A 19,759-nucleotide genomic window follows, 5' to 3' on the forward strand; every position below is an offset into this window, starting at 1 on the left:
CTTGCATCATATGCCTCTACTAATGCTAATTCCAAATCAGTATTTGAAAGATATCTACTAACCTTGTCTTTATAAACTTCTTCATGTGTGAACACATGCAAACTATTTATTCACTTTATCAGCAATCTGTACAGGATCATTAACAGTTATGCAATTCATATCCAGTGGACTAATGTGATTTATTCTTTTCCTTCTAGTGTTAACTTAACATACGCAAAGAATTCCTTGCTACCTTTCTTTGCATTCTTAGTGAATAACTTCTCATACTCTGCCTTAACCTGCCTAACCCTTAAGTAATTTGATTACAGATCAGTTTGTTTTTTGTAGGTCTCAGTATCCTGACACTTTATAATCATCCCATTCATTTTCCTTCTCATCATCATTTTCAGCTCATCACTTCATCTGATATCCAATTGAACATATCTATTAGCTGGTATAAAATGCTTAATGGTCTCTATGATTACCTCTATGAACACTTTCCACACTTTTTAACAACATTAATTAGGTGGTCCTACTGCAGAGAATTTAAACCCACATAAATACACTATGATCACTGCCACCTAAAAGTTTCTTTACTTGATTCTTAATACATGATGAATCACTGCTGATAATGACATTTGCAGTGATTCATCAAGAATTCTGCTTCATCAAAAATACTGCTTTCTCTTGCTGCCTTTCTAACATGTTGGTTCAGAAAACAGCCATCCAGCAAATCAAGAAATGTTCTATTACAAAATGCAGAGGTGTAACCAGAAGATTTGGCAACTAGGGACAAATATCAGAAATATGTCTTTGATTTTTCATTAATTTTTATTAAATTATTTAATAAATAAAGAAATCTTCTCTGAGTCTACTGAAGATATAACTTTATTAATCTTATGGTTTAATAAATAATCATTTAATGAAAATTAAATAGTTAATATTAATTTAAATTACTAGCATTAGAATTAATATTGACTTAGGTGCAAGAAAGGCTTTACTGTATCAGCCAAAAAAAAAAAAAAAAAAAAAAAAATATATATATATATATATATATATACACCGTAGTTTTTTTTTTTTAAACTGGAGTCCATAATTCTGGTCTATAAATACTAAGTTGATATCCACTAAGCTGTACTTACGTATTTTTATTCATAGGCAACAAAACAAATGGAACTTTCAGCCACAATAACCCATATGTATAGGCCTTTAACAAAAATAATTACTTATTTTTTTCTGCACCATTTTCAAACTTTGTTTCTGTTGGCAGATCTCTCTCTTTTCAGCAAGAGTAGTTGAGTTGGACAGTATTCAGCTTGTTGCTCATACCTAGCCCTCATGGATAGCACAGTTGGTAGAATCACCGTCCTCGCCACCCACAGTATAAGACCTGATTTCCAGACCCATCAATGATGGGAGGAATTTTTATGGGCCTTTTTTACAGCATGGCTGAGTCAATCGGTCTCAGGTGAGGGTAGATTGTTTTTTTTTCTCCCAGCTCAGGTTTTTCTTCCAGCAAACAGAAAATTGACCACAGAACATGCAATTTACAGACAGTATACACAGAGCAATACAGCCTTAGTTGTTGATGCTCCCAGAACCCAACTAAAACAACAACAAGCAGCATCTTCGAGGGTTGGTTCATTAGCTGTTCTCATAGTTTTTTTTTTTTTTTTTGTGCCAGCATCATCAAGTTTCAATGTGGACTTTAAAATTTTTTCCTTGTTGTTTTTAATTTCTATTATGGTTGACTTTCCAACCTCATAAAATCTTGCTAACAAAAATCCACTTTCTCCCTTGGAAAGTGTTTAAAATCTCAATCTTCAATTTAATTCTTAAACATTTCTGCTTCATTTTAAATGAAGAAGACCATAACTTCAGTATGGTAAAATAAAACTCTGTAAATGTTCAGAATCTCAATTCCTATATCTAAACTTTGTAAACATTTTACAACATATCTCACTTACATGTATCATGTTAATTGTAATTTCTGAGTGCCTTGTGCTTTGTTCTTGATTGACGCTTATCTTTTTTTAATTGTTTTAGATTTTACAACCAAAAAAAAAATATATATAAGTTAAGTATATATATATATATATATATATATATATATATATATATATATATATATATAAAATATTATAAAATATTACGGCTCAGTCAAATAATGATACTATCAGGGACTTAAGAAAACGCAAAAAAAAAAAAATTATTATCGCTTTTTACCGACAATCTAGATGACAAAATGCTTGACTCTACATGGTAGTCCTACAGTATAAGCAGAAAATTCAGTTATTTATTTATAATACAAAAGTAAAAAGGATCCCATCAGGATTTAGCAAGTTCACTGCTGATGGGATTCTTCCTCTTGCTCAGACTACACACAAGGGGCCACAAATTCAAATTAAGAAAGGACAGTTGCAGAATAGTTGCCATTAGCCAGTAGATGGTTTGATTGCTGGTACAAACTTTCATCTGTTGTTGTGGAAGTTGAGAGTTTAAATAAATTCAAGGAAGAACTAGACAAACTATTGGACGGAATGAATAGGTGAAATTGGACGTGTTGTGTTTTTTTTGTTTTTTTTTTGTCAGGCTGAAGCAGTATAAGTTTGCTTTCTTGCATCATTTGCCACTGCTAATAATAGACATTCATAGCACAGTATTGATAGTATTCTTGTCATGCAACAAGAACTAGCTGCCTTTCTCTCAAAATTGCAGCTACACCTGGAAATGCACTTCAATAATCTTTGAAGTGCCTGTACATAGAATGCAGCATTGGCTCTCTCCCCCCCCCCCTTCAGGCACACATTCCTTGTGAATCACACCCTATTTGTCATAAAACATGATCAGCATCATCTTGATCCTGGACTTCTGTAAACAAAAAACTTTTTTGGGCTTTGGCGATGATTTTGAAGTCCACTGTATGCTCTGATGCTTCATCTTCTGGCCGTACTGAAATATCCAACACTCATCTCCAGTGACAATATAGTTGAGGAAATTAGGTTTGTCTTGACAAGTCTGGATGAAGTCTTTGCATGATGACATTCTTCATTGCTTCTGCTCATCCGTGAGGCTGTGCAGCCAATTTTGCACAGACTTTCCTTTTCTCTAAATCCTCATGCACAATTTGACGAATCATCCCTTTTTTCACATCCAACTCGTCAGCCATCATTATGAGGGTCAAACAACGATCTCTTGTCATAATTTCCTGAACTTTTGCAACTCTGTCCTTATTTTGAGAGGTTGACAGATGCCCACTCTTGGGTCATAGCAAACATCCTCATCTCTGTCTTTGAACCACTTACATCATTCAAACACATTAGCACGACTTAACATTTCATCACTATAAACTGTTTTTAACATTTCCTACATTCCTGTTGCAGATTTTCTCAGTTTAAAGCAAAATTTAACATTGATTCATTGCTCTGTTGCCAAAATCGTGACATGAAACATTAATGTTACTAATGAAACTGGTTCTTACTTGCAACTTGTCAACCTACTGGGCAATCTCTGTACCACCATCTGTTAGAGGAAGTTTGAACTACAATATACAACTGCCATTTATTTTAAAACTCATTTAACACAACCACAACAGCACCAGTCCAGAAATGTATTGCCTCATATGGGCATAACTTTCAAAAATCCAGTATGTGCTATATCAGATGAGTTGCAAAAAAAAAAAGGATAATCAAGCCTACATTAAAATATTGCAAACATTTTTTTTTTTTTTTTGTTTGGTTTTTAGGAGCATTAGCAACTAAGGCCATATTGCTCCGGGATATGCGGTGGTCAGTCCCTGACCTTTCCGCATCCTCCGTATTTGGTGGTGACGGGCTCGAACCCCGGTCTAATCAAGAAGCGTGTGCTGCACACTGCTGCTCCTTCCCACCTGGCTACGGAGGCGCCATTGCAAACATCCTCAAATGCATAAGTTACAACAGATTGAAGATGCACAAATGTCTCTCCTATTCACAAAGGTAGTTCAAAGCATGAAATTAGCAATTGCAGAGTTGTAGGTTTGACTTTTGTGCCAGGGAAAATTATGAAGCCAACATTTAAAGAAGTAATGCAAAATCATCTAGACAGGAATGGAGCTTTAAGATAATCACGACATGGATTTGTTAAGAGGAGATCACATCTAACCAATTGATTAGTTACTATGAGGTTTATCACAAAAGAACTGAATGCAAAGAATAATTCTTACTTAGATTCTGCTATACACTATGCATAAATAGCACCATTATTTGTGCAAACATCCCTTTCCTTGAATCAAAAATTAGCCACCTAACATCTTCATTCTTCAAATAAAAATCTTTTTATCCTACTCTTTAAAATTCATTTGCCATCTCCACTCATCAATCTCCTAACTTTACGAATCATCTGAACTTTTTATTTTTTCTCAAATATGATTTTCACAACAGACTCATTTTGCTTTGCGACTTCAGTTTAAAACTCATATTAATCTAACACAAACTGTATAATTATCTACAAGATTACAATAACCCTAACTAATCATGGTGGTGAACAAAGATACTATACCACAATAATGTTACAGTCTTTTCATAATCACAACATATGGCTTCTGTCACTGCCAATCCATCATTTCAAAGCATCAGAGTGGCAGAAGAGTCTTCAAAATAAGTTCCCATTTTATAGTTTATCTTCTAACCATTTCAAATGGATGACCAGTCTCTCTCTGAAAACTCACTGAATGATAATTACTGTTATTATTTATATGGTGCATTAGCATCTAAGGCCATATTGTGTGCTGTATATATTACACCTGTATAAGCATATGTTCACAGGTCAATTTGAGTGTTGTGGGCGGAAAAACCCAGAATAAATCATAGAAGAACACTATTCCCTCCATATAATATCAGTTAATTATAAATAATAACAATGATTATAATTAAGTACATATAGAGGGGGGAAGAGAAAGAGAGACTGGTCATTCATTTGAAATGGTTAGAAGGAACTACTTAAGAATTCCTCCAATCATCAACAGAATTCTCTAACTCAGACATTTCTAAACCAGTGACTAGTGAAGTGACCCTTCTACTGACTGATAAACCTATCCAGTTTAATGATACATAGACTTCACACTTCCTCCACCTCATCTGATGCTGTATTCTACACAAATGCAACCAAAACAAATATCTTTTGCCTCGTTATTAGTCATTCTCCAGAATACTTTTCAATGAAATATGGATAATTTGATTAACATCGATACTTGATTCAAAGAAGCATTTATAATACTTGTATACACAAAGAGTTTATAAAATAAAAAAATAAAATAAAAACTTGCAAAGTTTAGTCATCTTATTTCAAGGGTCAAAAAATGCTTTGTTTGTTTGTTATTTGGTTTTTAGGAGCATTAGCAACTAAGGCCATATTGCTCCGGGATATGCAGTGGTCATTCCTTGACCTTTCCGCATCCTCCGTATTTGGTGGTGACGGGCTTGAACCCCGGTCTAATCAAGAAGCGTGTGCTACGCACTGCTGCTCCTTCCAACCTGGCTACGGAGTCCCCCATCAAAAAGTGCCATACAGGAAGGGTGCATAGGAAAGAAAGGGAAAGAGGGTTATACTTTTAATTGCTAGGCATATATATTCATGATGAGAATATCCAGTAAATAACTATAATGAGTCAGTGTGGTATGACATAGGTACTGCAAAAATGAGTAGCTGTAAATGACTCATAATATAATGCACATCTTTACAGAGAGAGTGGAGCAGAAAAACAAAATGTCTTATTATGAGGAAACTTAAATTTTAGGAAGACTAACTGCAACCTGTGGGTTGGTCACTCACCGAGCAGCAGGAAATTTCTGGAATCCCTTGGTGACTATTTTCTATATCATCAGGTTTAAGATGCCACAATGGAAAGAAATTCTCAAGCTGGTTAATTAGTAAAGATTCATTGTTATTGATTTTAGACACATTAGTGACTTAGACAATATGGCACCATTGTGCGGTGTGAACTAAAAACCCATAATAACTCACAAGAAAAATCCCTACTTCCTCTGCCTGAGATCAGCTAACTACTGCCCCAATTGAAGACGCCTTTAGAAATTTCTCTACTCTACAATTGGACTCAAAGTGGTGAAAAAATCACTATACAGTTGTTACAAAGAACCAGTATACAGTACATTCATTGGGTATTAAGAATCTTAAATAAAAAAAAAAATAATAATAAAAAAGGAGCCACAGTCAAGAGGTAATTACAGTGTATTTATGTGGGACCTAATCTGAGAAAAACTAATCCCAAACAAAAGGGAAGAGTTTTTTTTGTTTTCACAAATGGTATTACAATGGTCGTAGATGATAAATTCTTTTTCAATGGGACTAAATGATAATTTTAACGGATACAAATACTAAATAGTAAATATTAAAGGAAGTTATTCTGGAAGTTAGTTACTAAATGTTTGATATCAACAAAAGGGCATTGTTCAAAGTCTAGACCAAAACAGATATCAAATAATTGACAACCTTAGGGAAGAAAAAGATGCATGAGATGATTAGAAATTATCAGAGAATCCTATGGCTTCTACAATAAATATAAAGCAGTTTGTAATAAAGTTATTCATGAGTTTAAGCAAGCTATGGCAGATTATGAGAGAGAAATTCTTAGCTTAGAATGTAAACAAAAGTAATAACAAATTCTTTGCTTACATTATCAGTAAAAGGAAAGAAATCAATCACATTGGCCCACTTATATCTATGGTAACAGTATTGATTATCCCACACTGGTTGCTGATAAATATTTTACATCCAAATTTACATATGAGGAAATTATTAAACTTGAGGATACCTGGCTAATACTGAGAGTTAAAAGATATTATGACAGATATTATACTTAACGCAGCAGAAAAAAAAAAAAAAAAAAGCAGCAAACCTATGCTATTATAAGAGCATCCTCGAATTCAGGCCAAGTTGCCATTTTCATATATCTAGTCCACAACTAGCCTTTTTTAATTTAAGTACATATCTTCTAAGTTTGTGCCACCTCCAATATCCCCACTGTTAAATTTACTAAGGCTTACACCTCAATTACACCATAATTTACTATTCCTGAAACTGGAGAGAAATCTTTGCTATCTGGCTATGATTACATAACTCTTCTGTCTGTTTGAAAATAATGAAGAAATCCAACAAAGCCAACTTTTATATTACTCTGAACACTCAGCAATTTATCACAAATATGGCTTCTGTCACAGCCAATTCACAAGGGAGAGCAACTGTTATCATTTCAAAGCATCAGATTAGCAAAAGGTGGGTTTTGAATAAAGATGCACAAAAACCTCTCCTTTCACAAAGGTAGCTCCAAAGAGTTAAATGAGCAACTTCAGATCTGTAAGTCTGACTTTGTGCCAAAAGAGATTATGGCATTCCTTCATTAAAGAATACCTGCATAGGAATGGTATTATAAGGGAATCACAGCACAGCTCTGTTAAGAGGAGATTATTATTATTAATAGTATTACTGGCAAATGATAACAAGTAAGCCAAAAAAAAAAAAAAAGCACTACTCATCTCATCTGTCCATCCTCTCTAATAATATGTCCAATTATTGCTTAAATTTATTCAAACTACCCATTTCCAAAACACCAGATGATAGTTTGTTCCAACAATCAAATTTTTGCACATTTATCCTGAGATTACATCTGACTAATCTAATTAGGCTACTATGAGGCAGTTAATAAAGATAACTGGACACACAGTGAATAATAATAACATTATTTACATTGCTTTCTTTATTTATTATTATCTTTTTTGTGATATAATTCCACAAGAACAGTTATATAAATTGGAACAATGTGGCTTTAGGGACAAGCTACTACTATGAATAAAACAATGGTTAAGTGGTAGAAGACAGTAGTAATAAATGACCACTACTCTTTGTGGACTAATGTTATTAGTGCAGTTCCACTGGGTTTGCTGCTGGATCCCTTACTGTTTCTAATATTTATTAATGCTAGCAATGTAAGTACTTCAAGTTTAATATCCAAGTTTACTGATGACACAAATGTGAACAGAATGGTTAGTGATGGTAATCAGGGTATCCTACTTCAATAAGACCGAGATAAATCATTTGGATGGGATGAGACATGAAAAATGAGTTCTAACAAGAAAGTGAAAGGTCCTACACCTGGGTAGCAGTAATCCTAGAATACCATACCACCAAACTCAAAGCAGTTGGCAAAGAAAATGACTTCAGAGTAACTATATAATCTGATATGAAGTTCTCTGAAGAGTTTACACAGGGTACTAGAGAATTCATGGTGTTCTGTCAACAATAAACAGCAACTTTGTCAGCAGAAACAAAGAGATGTTTATTCTGTTATATATAAACCAATTGTTAGGTCACATTTGAATACTGCATACAGGCTTCAGAACTGAATTTTAAGAAATATGTGAAAAGGCACTCTTTCTCTGTTGGAAAAGGTACAGAGAAGAGCAAAGATATTAGCAAGGGACACAAAAGGGTATTCTTACCAAGAGAGACTACAGTTCCATGAAGTTAGTGTTTGAAAATCTGACATCTTGTGGGGTGACCAATTCAATGTGTTTAAGGTTTTAAAAGGGTTAAGTGAATTAAATGTTGAAAACATCTTTACATTTAGTCAGTCATGTGGTATACGTAACTGGGCATAAATTTAAACTGAGATGTAATAACTGTAGAACATATGCCAAAAATTTACCTTGGCCAAAGAGTGATTACCGTATTTCCCCATGTATAAGACGCACCTTAATTTTGGGGGCCGAAATTTGAAAAAAAATGTATTACATAAAGTTATTGAACTCAAGTTTTATTCATCATAAAATTCATACAACTCCTCATAACTTGAATTCAGCACTGTACGAAAATCTTTTCTGAGCCATTTCTGGGCAGAACGTGGCAAAACGTAACCTAATATACCGGTAACAAGTGTGAAACAATGAGCGCAAAGACAACAAGCATGAAAAAGCAGGAAATGCAAGTAAAAAAAATCTACAACCACTATATAAGATGCACCCAGTTTTTTGACCCCAAATTTTTCGAAAAAAGGTGCATCTTATACATGGAGAAATACGGTAATTCTTGGAATGAACTCTTATTTACTCTTGTGAGCACTGAAAAATTGTCTAAATTTAAGAAGGGGCTAGACTTAAAAGAAATAGTACTTTCACAAAACTTAAAAGCCTTCAGCTATAAAAAAATTTTGGTTAAAAGAAATAGGTAAATAAAGTAATAAGAAAGTGACACGGTTACTCCATTTTTTTTGGCTGCTGCTACATAAGCAGTTCTAGTATCATTTTACCAATACTATACTAATACTCTACACAAAACTTTAAAATAATATCAAAAGCAGTAGTAATAGTAGCAGTAGTAAAGACAAATTATGCAAAAAAGCAAGTCACCCAAAAAAAAACAATTCACCCATCTACCCTCCAAGAATTTATCTAGTTCTCCTTTGAATTTATTCAACCCATCCACTTCCACAACAACAGATGGAAACTTGTTCCATTAATCAACCATCCGCTGGCTGAAGGCAAACTTCCACACATCTATACTGCAACCATCCTTCCTCAATCAACTTGAATTTATGTCCCCTTGTGTGTAGTCTCAGCAAGTGGAAGAATACCATTAACACTCAGCTTACTTAATCCATTCAAGGCTTTAAACACTTCAATAAGATCTCCCTGCAGGTGCCTGAACTTGAGCTGCAATTTGCAGAACTCAAGCCTTTCTAAGTAAGAGCACCCTTTTGTTCCCTTCACCAATCTGGTTGCCCTTCTCTGCACCCATTCCAGCAGATAAAGTATGAACAATAATATATTATTTCCAATGGCTAAACATAAGTGCCTCCTGCAGTACAGTACAGAATAACTGCTTGTTGTAAGCACATAAGCCCGTGAACATCACCATTAATACCTAGCTGCATCAAAAGATCAGTTTGTTCCACAGTGCCAAAGATAATGTTCTAGCAGGTTGCTGGCTCGAACAGGATGAAACTCCTACGCACTATGCCATCAGGGATTTTTACACATCTTTGGGGATAGGCAGATAGGAAGAGGAACAAAATATCTGGAAGCAACAACTGATTGGGCTCCCGTAAGTCCTGGTTTTTCTTTAAAGTCCTTAATAAAGTCCCACAGTGCAATAATGCTCTGTGGACCATTAAGACTCAATTTGCAAAGTATCCAAGAGAAGACACCAGACAATAAAACAATTGAAGGAGGCTATAATGGTTCCACATAAACAAAACGACCAGACTATGTTACACAAATATCTCACCAGACATAACATAATATCAGTTTGGAGCAAAAGTGATAGTTGTCATACTGACCGTCGGAAACCTTAAAGACAGCCCTTCCTAATAGGATGTAATAAAGCCTGCATGTATATTTTATCCCTTTGTACAAGAACGATAAAGCACTTGTGTGTGTGTATTTCATCCCTTTGTACAAGAACGATAAAGCACTTGTGCGTGTATATTTCATCCCTTTGTACAAGAACGATAAAGCACTTGTGCGTGTATATTTCATCCCTTTGTACAAGAACGATAAAGCACTTGTGCGTGTATATTTCATCCCTTTGTAGAAGAACGATAAAGCACTTGTGCGTGTATATTTCATCCCTTTGTACAAGAACGATAAAGCACTTGTGCGTGTATATTTCATCCCTTTGTACAAGAACGATAAAGCACTTGTGCGTGTATATTTCATCCCTTTGTACAAGAACGATAAAGCACTTGTGCGTGTATATTTCATCCCTTTGTACAAGAACGATAAAGCACTTGTGCGTGTATATTTCATCCCTTTGTACAAGAACGATAAAGCACTTGTGCGTGTATATTTCATCCCTTTGTAGAAGAACGATAAAGCACTTGTGCGTGTATATTTCATCCCTTTGTAGAAGAACGATAAAGCACTTGTGCGTGTATATTTCATCCCTTTGTAGAAGAACGATAAAGCACTTGTGCGTGTATATTTCATCCCTTTGTAGAAGAACGATAAAGCACTTGTGCGTGTATATTTCATCCCTTTGTAGAAGAACGATAAAGCACTTGTGCGTGTATATTTCATCCCTTTGTAGAAGAACGATAAAGCACTTGTGCGTGTATATTTCATCCCTTTGTAGAAGAACGATAAAGCACTTGTGCGTGTATATTTCATCCCTTTGTAGAAGAACGATAAAGCACTTGTGCGTGTATATTTCATCCCTTTGTAGAAGAACGATAAAGCACTTGTGCGTGTATATTTCATCCCTTTGTAGAAGAACGATAAAGCACTTGTGCGTGTATATTTCATCCCTTTGTAGAAGAACGATAAAGCACTTGTGCGTGTATATTTCATCCCTTTGTAGAAGAACGATAAAGCACTTGTGCGTGTATATTTCATCCCTTTGTAGAAGAACGATAAAGCACTTGTGCGTGTATATTTCATCCCTTTGTACAAGAACGATAAAGCACTTGTGCGTGTATATTTCATCCCTTTGTACAAGAACGATAAAGCACTTGTGCGTGTATATTTCATCCCTTTGTACAAGAACGATAAAGCACTTGTGCGTGTATATTTCATCCCTTTGTACAAGAACGATAAAGCACTTGTGCGTGTATATTTCATCCCTTTGTACAAGAACGATAAAGCACTTGTGCGTGTATATTTCATCCCTTTGTACAAGAACAATAAAGCACTTGTGCGTGTATATTTCATCCCTTTGTACAAGAATGATTACCCAATGTTCATGCTAGTCCTTTTGAGGATGGAGGCAAGAACACTTTCACATGACCCTATCACACACACACACCTGAAAAAATAATTATTACAAAAAAAAATAATAAATTTTGGTACTATACTGCAATACCAAAACTAAAAATAAAAGATACTATTTAAAATTTTTGTTAGATCATGCTAAAAGACAATATAATTTGTTTTTTTCAGTTTAACTCCTGTTTTAAAACATTTGATATAAAATTTATTATAATAATCTATTAAATATTATTCCTATGTTATGACTGCTTTCATTCCATCAGGGCTGGGTGCAATAAGACCCAATACAATGATAACAAATATGTTAAAAAGTGAATGGGTGAACCACACAGTGAGCTAGCTACTTGATTAAAACAATATGAAAAATAAAAAATCCCTCACTTTTCATATAGTTTAACTATACTATATATTTGTACTTATAGAGCAGGGGTGGCAACCTTTGTTCAATAGTGATTTTCATAAGTTTCCACCAGCCAATGCACACACACATGTGTATGTGTATATATATATATATATATATATATATATATATATATATATATATATATATATATATATATATATATATATATATATATATATATACACACACACACACATAATACTATCATTGTATGTATAATTATATACATATATATACACACACACACACCTGAAAAAATAATTATTACAAAAAAAATAAATAAATAACTGAAATTATACTGTTAAAAATATAGCAAGAATAAATATTGTTATACATTTATTAATTCAAATCAAAAGGGACTATGAAGCCCAATAAGTCCTATTATTATAATAATCTTAAATTATAGGTGAAAACCTCATACCTTTATTGTAGGACTGTTAATCTCTCAACACTCAATCACAAATGATTATAATATAAACTTACCCCCATGCATAGTCATAAATAAATCAAGTTAAAATAGCTATTAATTAAAATAATCATGCCTTCAACTCTCACATCACGTCAAGGGAATCGGAAAGAATTACAGAAAGACGGTGGCCACCAACCTCCAAAAACTAACCAACATCACAAGCTATTTTAACTTGATTTGTTTATGACTATGCACAGGGGGAGAGGTAAGTTTATATTATAATCATTCGTGATTGAGTGTTGAGAGATTAACAGTCCTACTAAAAAGGTATGAGGTTTTCACCTATAATTTAAGATTGTTATACATTTATATTCTTTCAATCAAGTGAATATACAGGAGGATATGGTACCACTACCAAATTCTGAGAACTGGTCCTCAGAAATTCTCATAAAAGTTAAAATTTTATTGCACAATAAGGATTTGATACCAATTATTTTCTGCAGGTTGCTGCAGGTAACATGAAAAAGATGTTTTGTACAGTCATAACAGTTAGGGCTACAGAAGTTCTTTTATTTATGTTATTACTGATATTAATACTAATGAAAAGGAAACCAAATGTCTCTGTTTTCTACAATTTTGGAATAATGCAAAAATTTACAATTTAAGTCTGATGAATGGATTATTTTATATTTCAGTTGGTTTTTTTTTTTTTTTTTTTTTTTGGCACAGCAGTTTGTGAAATACTGCTTCATGTTTAAGTCAAAATTTCCAGCCAGATTTCTGTTTGGCCTATGTATTTGGTTTATCTTCAGGCTCTACTCAGTACTTTACTTTATACAATAAATTTTCAGTGTCAACTTATTTCTCAGTGTAATTTAATAACAGTACACTTTTTCAAGCAAAAGTTTTCTAACAAGTCCACAATGATCAAACAGGTTGATACAGTTGCTAATAAATGACCACTACTCTTTGTGGACTATAATTATTTATTCTGAACTAAACTGAACTATTATAACAAACTAAAAGTGATTTTTATTACACCAATTAAAAAGAAATGAAATTTTGTTTTAATTTATTAAACTTCTGTTTCATTTAATTTTTTTTATTAATATAACTAATGTCAACCTTTCTAAGGTATCATATGTAAATGTTTCATTTACACATGATACCTTTTAACAACTACCTAGAGGTTCCATACTGCTAAAGAGGCACTGTATTAGGGCATCCGCTTGATTTATATTTAATAACTGTATAAATAAAGAAATAAATAAATTATTCCCACTTTTATAACTTCAATTTAGCTAACTGTTTAAGTTCGCTTCCTGAATTAAATTAATCTTTTCCACAAGATTAAGTAGTTCTGCTAGAGTAACACACACACTGCAAGGATTGACCCTGTACACTGCCACAAAAAGTCCCCTTGATAACTGTTGCACTGGCATACTTGATGCAAAAAAGAAGTTACAATGGTGATCACATAAGTTCGCCAAGCTTTTCAGCTTCCCAACATTTTCCAGCTCAACAGTGGAATCTAAATTTCTATTTTCCTTTGCACCATCTCCCTTTGTAATAATTTTAACTATATTCTCCATGTTGCTGAGTTTTATACCCTGTATGCTGTGTTTAGCTGCTTGTAACTGAATTATTACAGTGTCATAATGCAACTCTTACAAAGCTCTTACAAAGAAAGGCTTAAGTTCTGCAAATTGCAGCATCTAGAGACTAGGCGAGATGATCTGACTGAGGTATATAAGGCCTTGAATGGATTGAGCAGGGCCAATGCTGATGGGATTCTTCCTCTTGCTCAGATTACAAACCTGAGGAGGTATAAACTAAAATTGAGGAAAGACAATTATCAAATAGATGTGCAGAAATTTGCCTTTGGCCTGTGGGTAGTTGATTGCTGGAACAAACTTGTGTCTGTCATTGTGGAAGGTGATAGCTTTAATAAATTCAAAGAAGTGGACAAATTTTGGAGCAAATGGATGGATGAAATGGGTTTGTTTGTATATATATATATTTTTTTTTTTGGCTGATTCTCTATAAGCTTAAGCTTGTTTTTTTGCATCATATACCTCTGATAATGCTAACTCCTTATGTTATTCTATGATATAGTGCCTTGTATTTCTAGATAACTGATGTGTCCAATAGCAATAACTATTGATACTATTAATCTATATTTGTATGATATTATCTGTACAATATTGTAAACAGGTGGCTAGGTTACCAAAAAAATTAGCTGGGACCATCTAGTATAATAAATAATAATAATAACTATAAAAAAGTGACCATAATTATTTACACAGTATATAAAAAAGTTTATTTTCTAATATGCTTTTACTCTAATTGGTACTATGAATTAGAAATAAATATGCCAAGCCATTCACTTCTAACTTAAAATAAGTATTTCTTTAGTTCTTAATTTCATATTTTTAATCATATTACTCAACTTCTTTGTTCTTGAGGCAGTAGCTTTACTATTCAAAATACTACTACTACTGTGCTTATATAATTAGAATTCAAGTACGAATTTTATGAAACAACAGCAGAATTATATTAAAAATTGCTCCTTAACACAAAGTGATAATTATTTCATAAAATAGGAAAATAGGCTAATGACTTTTTAACACAGTGTTTAGAACATTATTGAAATAAAAAATCCCATGCATGCATGTGCATTATCTTCTCCAGTTATAAATGATATATATATATATATATATATATATATATATATTTTTTTTTTTTTTTTTAACTAATATATTTCAAGGAATGTCCATAATATCAGCAATTATAGGCACAGATGTATGTAAGCAATTATGAAGTCAAATGTTACATGTTCTCCAGTAATTATAAATAAATTTGAATACTCAAGTAACTTGTAAAGAAGTGCCTCCACAATATACACTCTCCTAGTTATGTCTGTGCAGGGGTCAGATACATAATAAAAAAAAAAAAAAAAAAACCACAAGTTAAATAAAAATATAAGATTAACACAGTTCATATCAATCTTAGTTTGTTGAATAGTTACATCCGAAATTGAGGCTATTGCTTTAACCTATACAAAAAAAAAAGTCCTTAATGCTCTGAGTGCAGATACATTAATTAAGAATGAAATCAAATAAGAAAACTGCCTCTAAAACCCCTAAAATACAAATTGCTTTATAAACACAGTATAAATAATTTCAAGGCTGAACTAGACAAACTTTTGGAGGGAATGGATGGGCAAAACAGAAAGGATTTTTTTTTTTTTTTTTTAACTAATATATTTCAAGGAATGTCCATAATATCAGCAATTATAGGCACAGATGTATGTAAGCAATTATGAAGTCAAATGTTACATGTTCTCCAGTAATTATAAATAAATTTGAATACTCAAGTAACTTGTAAAGAAGTGCCTCCACAATATACACTCTCCTAGTTATGTCTGTGCAGGGGTCAGATACATAATAAAAAAAAAAAAAAACCACAAGTTAAATAAAAATATAAGATTAACACAGTTCATATCAATCTTAGTTTGTTGAATAGTTACATCCGAAATTGAGGCTATTGCTTTAACCTATACAAAAAAAAAAGTCCTTAATGCTCTGAGTGCAGATACATTAATTAAGAATGAAATCAAATAAGAAAACTGCCTCTAAAAACCCTAAAATACAAATTGCTTTATAAACACAGTATAAATAATTTCAAGGCTGAACTAGACAAACTTTTGGAGGGAATGGATGGGCAAAACAGAAAGGATTTTTTTTTTTTTTTTTGACTGACACTCATAAGCTTGCTTTCTTGCATCATATACCTCTACTAATGCTAATGCTAAACAAATATGGTTAAAATATTTCTTTGAGCTTATATTTAAAATATAGTGAAATGGAAAAACATCATACAGACAAAACAGCTGAATTTATTCCCAAGAATAAAACAAATCAAGGTTCTATATAATCTAACAATACTTTTCTCTTTTTACTTAAAAACTTTGAAAGTATTCAAGAAAGTTAGTTACTCCTATTTCACTTTACCAGATTTCTTACCAGCAAAAAAAGAAAATTACATTTATTTCACTACTTAAAATCTATATTTTATTATAGTTATGAATGATTTATATTTTATTATAGTTATGAATGTCACCACATTAAAGACAATAAAACGTGGCATGTGAAAGTGGAACAGTGAGAAAATTACAGTGCAACCCTCTAATCATATTTAGATATTTTTGCTTCAAAATAATAGAAGAATGTCTTTGAAACATTTAAAAAGAATTATCAGTACAAAAAAAAAGTTAGAAGTCCATGTGTGTGGACTACTTTTGAACTGCAAACACTCCAGCAGCTTACTTCTTGTCTTTTGAAGATGCATAACAGTAGCTGAATAAAGGCATTGTATATGAGGATTAGACTAAGTATGGAAAAATAAAAAATAAATGTGAACTCCATATCAAATTAACTATATTTAAAATTAGCAGGTTAATTGACAGTTTATTGTTTAAAAAGGACTTGCTTTTTTTTTCATATCTGAAAAAATTAAATTCAGTGTTAATATGCTCATGTTCAACTCAATTTGTACTAAATTCCTTCATTCTAGTCATTTCAGATGAATGAGATGTCAAAGTCATGCCTATCTTTATACAAGTATGTAATAATGCCCAAAAAAAGAAAAAGACTAATGCAAGAAAATGTAATCAAACCATATGTGAACTGAAGACAATTCTTACAAAGAATTTCAATGTAAATACTTGGAGTTTGCCCTTTTTATATTTAATGGAAGCAGCTTGGTATTTTTGTCTTTAATCCCATCCCTCTCTATCACAAAATTGTCACATAATTACATATTATCAGATCAATATTTTTAATATTTTAATACATAAAATGTAAGTTATGCATACAAAGTTTTATTACTCTTATTTTGAAGATATCGTTGAAAACGTTAAAATAGCATTACTGTAATCGATATATCATTTATATAATGTGTGTACATGTATGGAGGTCAGGTATGTGTATCTTATATAAACATATATGTATATACACATATCCCTTAGGCGCGGTGTGTGTATAAACATACCCTACTAGCTTGCTAGCTGGATCGGGGTTAGCCTTTTACAAAACTGAAAAAGGAAATAATAATACTATGCACATATTAAAAATTGTACTTCAAAATCGATTGACTGGGTTGATATATTTTCCTTTGCTATTAAAACAGCCTAAAGTGATAACATCTTGATAAATTAATATGTATACGCATATTTCAAATATATACTTTTTAAACTGCTTCTCGCGAAATTGTTTTCTAAATATGCACTGAAAGATTATAAACATTTTAATCAACAAATTCCGTAATCGACTCCATATACAAATTGAACTAATTGAACTCTTCAATTTAATAAGCATATTACGGTGTAAAGTGAACACAACGATTACGAAGATGCATAAAATGCAAAATGGCAGGTACGGTGATGTGAATACAGCTATATTAAAACTAGACAGTCGTCGTTTGACATATGTAGAATGAAAATAGCGGCTTCAGTGAACAGATGTCTAAATGTAATTGTACTGTATCGGCAGCAAACTAGATTTCTCTTTGCATATTCGACGAAATGAGATGTTCTTCACTTCGTAATTTAGCATGGCAGCTTTGCAAACATTGTCATTTACGTAAAACAATATAAGGTAATTGTCAAGTAATGTAACTGCAAAGGAATACAATTTAATTATCAACTTAGCCAAGTTTCAAGGATGATGAATTACACACACACACGATTAAAGTAGGTCACAAAACGGTAGTAGGTATGTAAACGTTTTCTTCAGAAAGTCAACAGTTCATATTTTATTTTTTTTGTCAATTCACTTACCAATCTTGATAACGGCAGAAAGACTGGGATAAATTTTAAATACTTATGATATTTTCAATATGGTAAATTCATAAATGTCATAATTATGAGATAATCGTTTTAACATTCTTGTAATGAAAAAATTATACTTAATTAAAAAAAAAAAGAAGCAAACTATTAAATTAATGCTAGCAAGTAAACATAACCATACATTATTAAAATTTAACTTCTGTTATTTTTTAATATATACTCTTTCGTAAATATAGATCACATCCCCCCCCTCCAACACGGGTCGTGTTTTTTGTTCGCTTGTTGTGCATTAAATAAACCCTCAAGAAAAAAAAAAAAAAAGCATAACGTCTTTCAAAGAAGTATAAGAAATCAAATGTGCATTTTATATAGAAGATGAAAGGGAAAAGAAAACTCGAGTGTAAAATGTTGGTTTGCATTTCGTTAGATGAATTTTATTCCACTCAAAGTTGTTAAACATTACTCTTCAGTAAGGCCGTTGACCAGAAACGTCACTCAATTTATAGCATGGTTAACCGTTTCCTTACCTCTAAATCTTCGTACGTCTTAAAGCTGAGGAATGCAAATCCATCAACAATATCCTCTTGAAAAAGTGGCTCTTTAATCCGTTTCTTGCGATTAGGGGGCCGTTTTTCTCGAACAGGAGAATCATCTCCTTCGTCTGCACTTACAACATCACCTCGACGACGATCCTGGGCCGCTTGCTTCTGCTTTAGCATTCTTGCAGCCCTGTCTCGGCGTTTGTGCCTTTGATTTCGTTGCTTTGGGTCACTATCCATGGCGATCACTCTCTTGTGGTCGCAGAATTCCTATGCACATTATCCGTACGGCATTCTCTGAGATGTAAGGAATATTCCACAATCACCAAGGAACAAATTGATTCACAATAAATAATCAAATTCCCCGTAAAAACTACTTGCACTGCACCATACTATCAAACTTGATTGTTCAGTTGTAATGGCGGAAAATACATGGGGGCCGCATCACTCAGGCACTGACCCCGGATATAGTTACGCGTTGTACTGTAGCTTATTAAATAGTTCTATATTTTAGTTTCATTTGACTTCGTTTGTTAGATCAAAATCCATATTTCGTTATAAATTATGGTCAGTAGTGAAATTATAAGAAATGATATTGTGCAGTTTCGGTAGCCAATGCTCTACAAACAAGCCTTCGAATATTAGTGATATTATCAGATCAATACTTTTCGCACCTGCTGTTAAAAGAGCCTAAATCATGCATTTAAGCAGAAATTCCTCATAAATAGCAGTAATAGTACTATAATGATGCTTATAGTAGCATAACCGAATTAACCATTTTTGTTATTTTATGCACAACAAATAAAAGTGCAAAATACTGAGGTT

At 32.7% G+C, this 19,759-nt stretch overlaps 1 protein-coding gene across 1 annotated transcript in view; it reads right to left on the minus strand.

The window, feature by feature from the left end:
• Positions 1-19,321, minus strand: part of LOC150090222 (uncharacterized) — a 536,661-nt gene extending 517,340 nt beyond the window's left edge. Inside the window, exon 1 of the mRNA XM_090390210.1 lies at positions 18,923-19,321. Within this exon, the coding sequence (XP_090246336.1) occupies positions 18,923-19,174 (252 nt within the window). The 5' untranslated portion in view covers positions 19,175-19,321. The remainder of the gene's footprint in view (positions 1-18,922) is intronic.
• Between the last annotated feature and the right edge of the window lie 438 nt (positions 19,322-19,759).

Source organism: Mastigoproctus giganteus, chromosome 2 (assembly GCF_048544385.1).
Source record: "Mastigoproctus giganteus isolate SK-2022 chromosome 2, ASM4854438v1, whole genome shotgun sequence".
In the NCBI taxonomy this organism is placed as follows: Eukaryota; Metazoa; Arthropoda; class Arachnida; order Uropygi; family Thelyphonidae; genus Mastigoproctus; species Mastigoproctus giganteus.